This window comes from Panicum hallii, chromosome 2, assembly GCF_002211085.1.
Source record: "Panicum hallii strain FIL2 chromosome 2, PHallii_v3.1, whole genome shotgun sequence".
NCBI classification, from domain to species: Eukaryota; Viridiplantae; Streptophyta; class Magnoliopsida; order Poales; family Poaceae; genus Panicum; species Panicum hallii.
Window position 1 is genome coordinate 43045876 of NC_038043.1, and position 1549 is coordinate 43047424.

At 55.8% G+C, this 1549-nt stretch overlaps 1 protein-coding gene across 2 annotated transcripts; it reads right to left on the bottom strand.

Annotated features, from left to right (window-relative positions):
* Nucleotides 1-263: 263 nt before the first annotated feature.
* On the bottom strand, nucleotides 264-1501 carry LOC112882241 (WRKY transcription factor WRKY62-like). 2 transcript variants are annotated; one of them, XM_025947253.1, is made up of 3 exons: nucleotides 1328-1501; nucleotides 871-1224; nucleotides 265-710 (listed from the first exon to the last, which is right to left on the bottom strand). In XM_025947253.1, the coding sequence occupies exons 1-3, from the start codon at nucleotides 1403-1405 to the stop codon at nucleotides 339-341; spliced, it is 804 nt and encodes a 267-aa protein (XP_025803038.1). In that variant the 5' UTR covers nucleotides 1406-1501; the 3' UTR covers nucleotides 265-338. The 2 variants fall into 2 exon arrangements, with proteins under 2 accessions (XP_025803037.1, XP_025803038.1); XM_025947252.1 differs by having other exon boundaries at nucleotides 264-710; nucleotides 871-1462.
* Nucleotides 1502-1549: the final 48 nt, after the last annotated feature.

Genomic DNA, 1549 nt, shown 5'->3' on the forward strand with positions numbered 1-1549 from the left:
ACAGAATAAACATTCTCGCTCGTACTCGGTTTCCTTATTTGCTGTTATTGATATTTAGTATGTGGGTTCCAATTAAAACGGTGAGATAAACTCCAAACAACAGGTGAATTGGGGATTTTTCTATAGTGGGTATATAAGTTTACATAGACGTATAAATATAAAAATTCTTCTAGTAATGCTGTCCCTGTTCTTAATTTCGGGTACCAGAACTTTGCTTTTTGCAGGAGTGAATCCACAAGATCCCAAGCACATATAAGTATATAACCACGAAAACTGCACGTGTATGTTCACAAATATATTCACATTTGCATCCATAGACATCTATACATCCTCGTGCATCAGAATATTTGCCCTGGTATTCTCTCCATCACCCTCGCAGCCACTGCGCTTGTCAGAGACTCCATGAACTCCGCATCGTTCTTGAGCAGATTCACGAGCTCGTCCACCAAAACCTTTCGAAACTCCGGCGTTATGACCTCCGCTGCGGCGACCGCCTCGGCGCTCGATCCCGGCCGTTGGTCCGCCGGACCAAGGATGATCGTCCGGCCCAACGAGTTGATGGAGATCGAGCATGGCAGCGACCCGGCCTGCTGCTGCTGGAGGATCGTCGATGCGTCGCTGACATCGTCGCTCTGGGCGCGCTGCTCGTGGTTGTGTTCGCCCTCGTATGTCGCCACCAGCATCGACTTGTCCTCCGCACTCCTTTGCACCTGCGTTTTACGAGAACAAAATTCACCAAAGAAACTTTGTAAAAAAAATCAGCAAAAATACAGGATTTTTACGAAGGTGAAAATTTGAGCAAATCTGCATGGTTTTGCAGGATTAAAAACCCAGCAGAAGGAATGAAGTGCAAATTTGCAAGTCTTTTACCTTCTTCTTGACGGCGCAGGAGGGAGCGTACGCGCAGCGGAAGTAGGCCCTCGGGTACGGGTTGTCGCGCGTCACCTTCTGGCCGTACTTGCGCCACTGGTAGCCGTCCTTGAGGTGGTTGGCGTCGGCGTCCGACGGCTCGGCGCGCGCGCACACCGTCCTGACCTTGGGCCGCGGCTCCGCCGTCACGCTGGCGGCCGCCACTTCTGCCGGCGCGTGCACGTGGCAGCTCGGCGTCGGCGACGTGGCGAGGGCGCGCAGGTGGGGGCGGTCGGCGAGGATGGCGTCCAGCGCGCCGGACAGCTTGCGGTTCTCCTCGCTGAGCCGCCTCAGCTTGTCCTCGAGGCTCTCCGCCTGTCCACGCACGGACACCAATGGAACAGAGGACGTCGGTAACTGCAGAGGCATGCAAAATGTATCGGTGACCAGGTGGTCCATGAGGTGAAGATGGGCTCACCGCCGGTGACGGCCCGAAGAGCGGCAGGAGCCCTGGTGCTCTGCCGGTGGGGGAGGAGCACTCGCCGTCGCCGTCCATGGCCACCTCCACGCACGTGACACGGTGAGACAGAGTGTAAAAAGCTTAAAGGCTCGCGTCCGGCGATCCGGAGCAGCAGCAGCGGGTGTGGTCTCGGAACGGGAGGGAACGTGAACCTTGTGCGAGGACGCGGCGGGCCACGCT

Excerpts from the sequence above, each read along its gene's own strand:
- LOC112882241 (XM_025947252.1), bottom strand. The coding sequence starts at position 1,308 with ATGGACCACCTGGTCACCGATACATTTTGCATGCCTCTGCAGTTACCG. Across the intron at positions 711-870 it reads CCTGCGCCGTCAAGAAGAAG|GTGCAAAGGAGTGCGGAGGA; the intron begins GTAAAAGACTTG and ends CGTAAAACGCAG.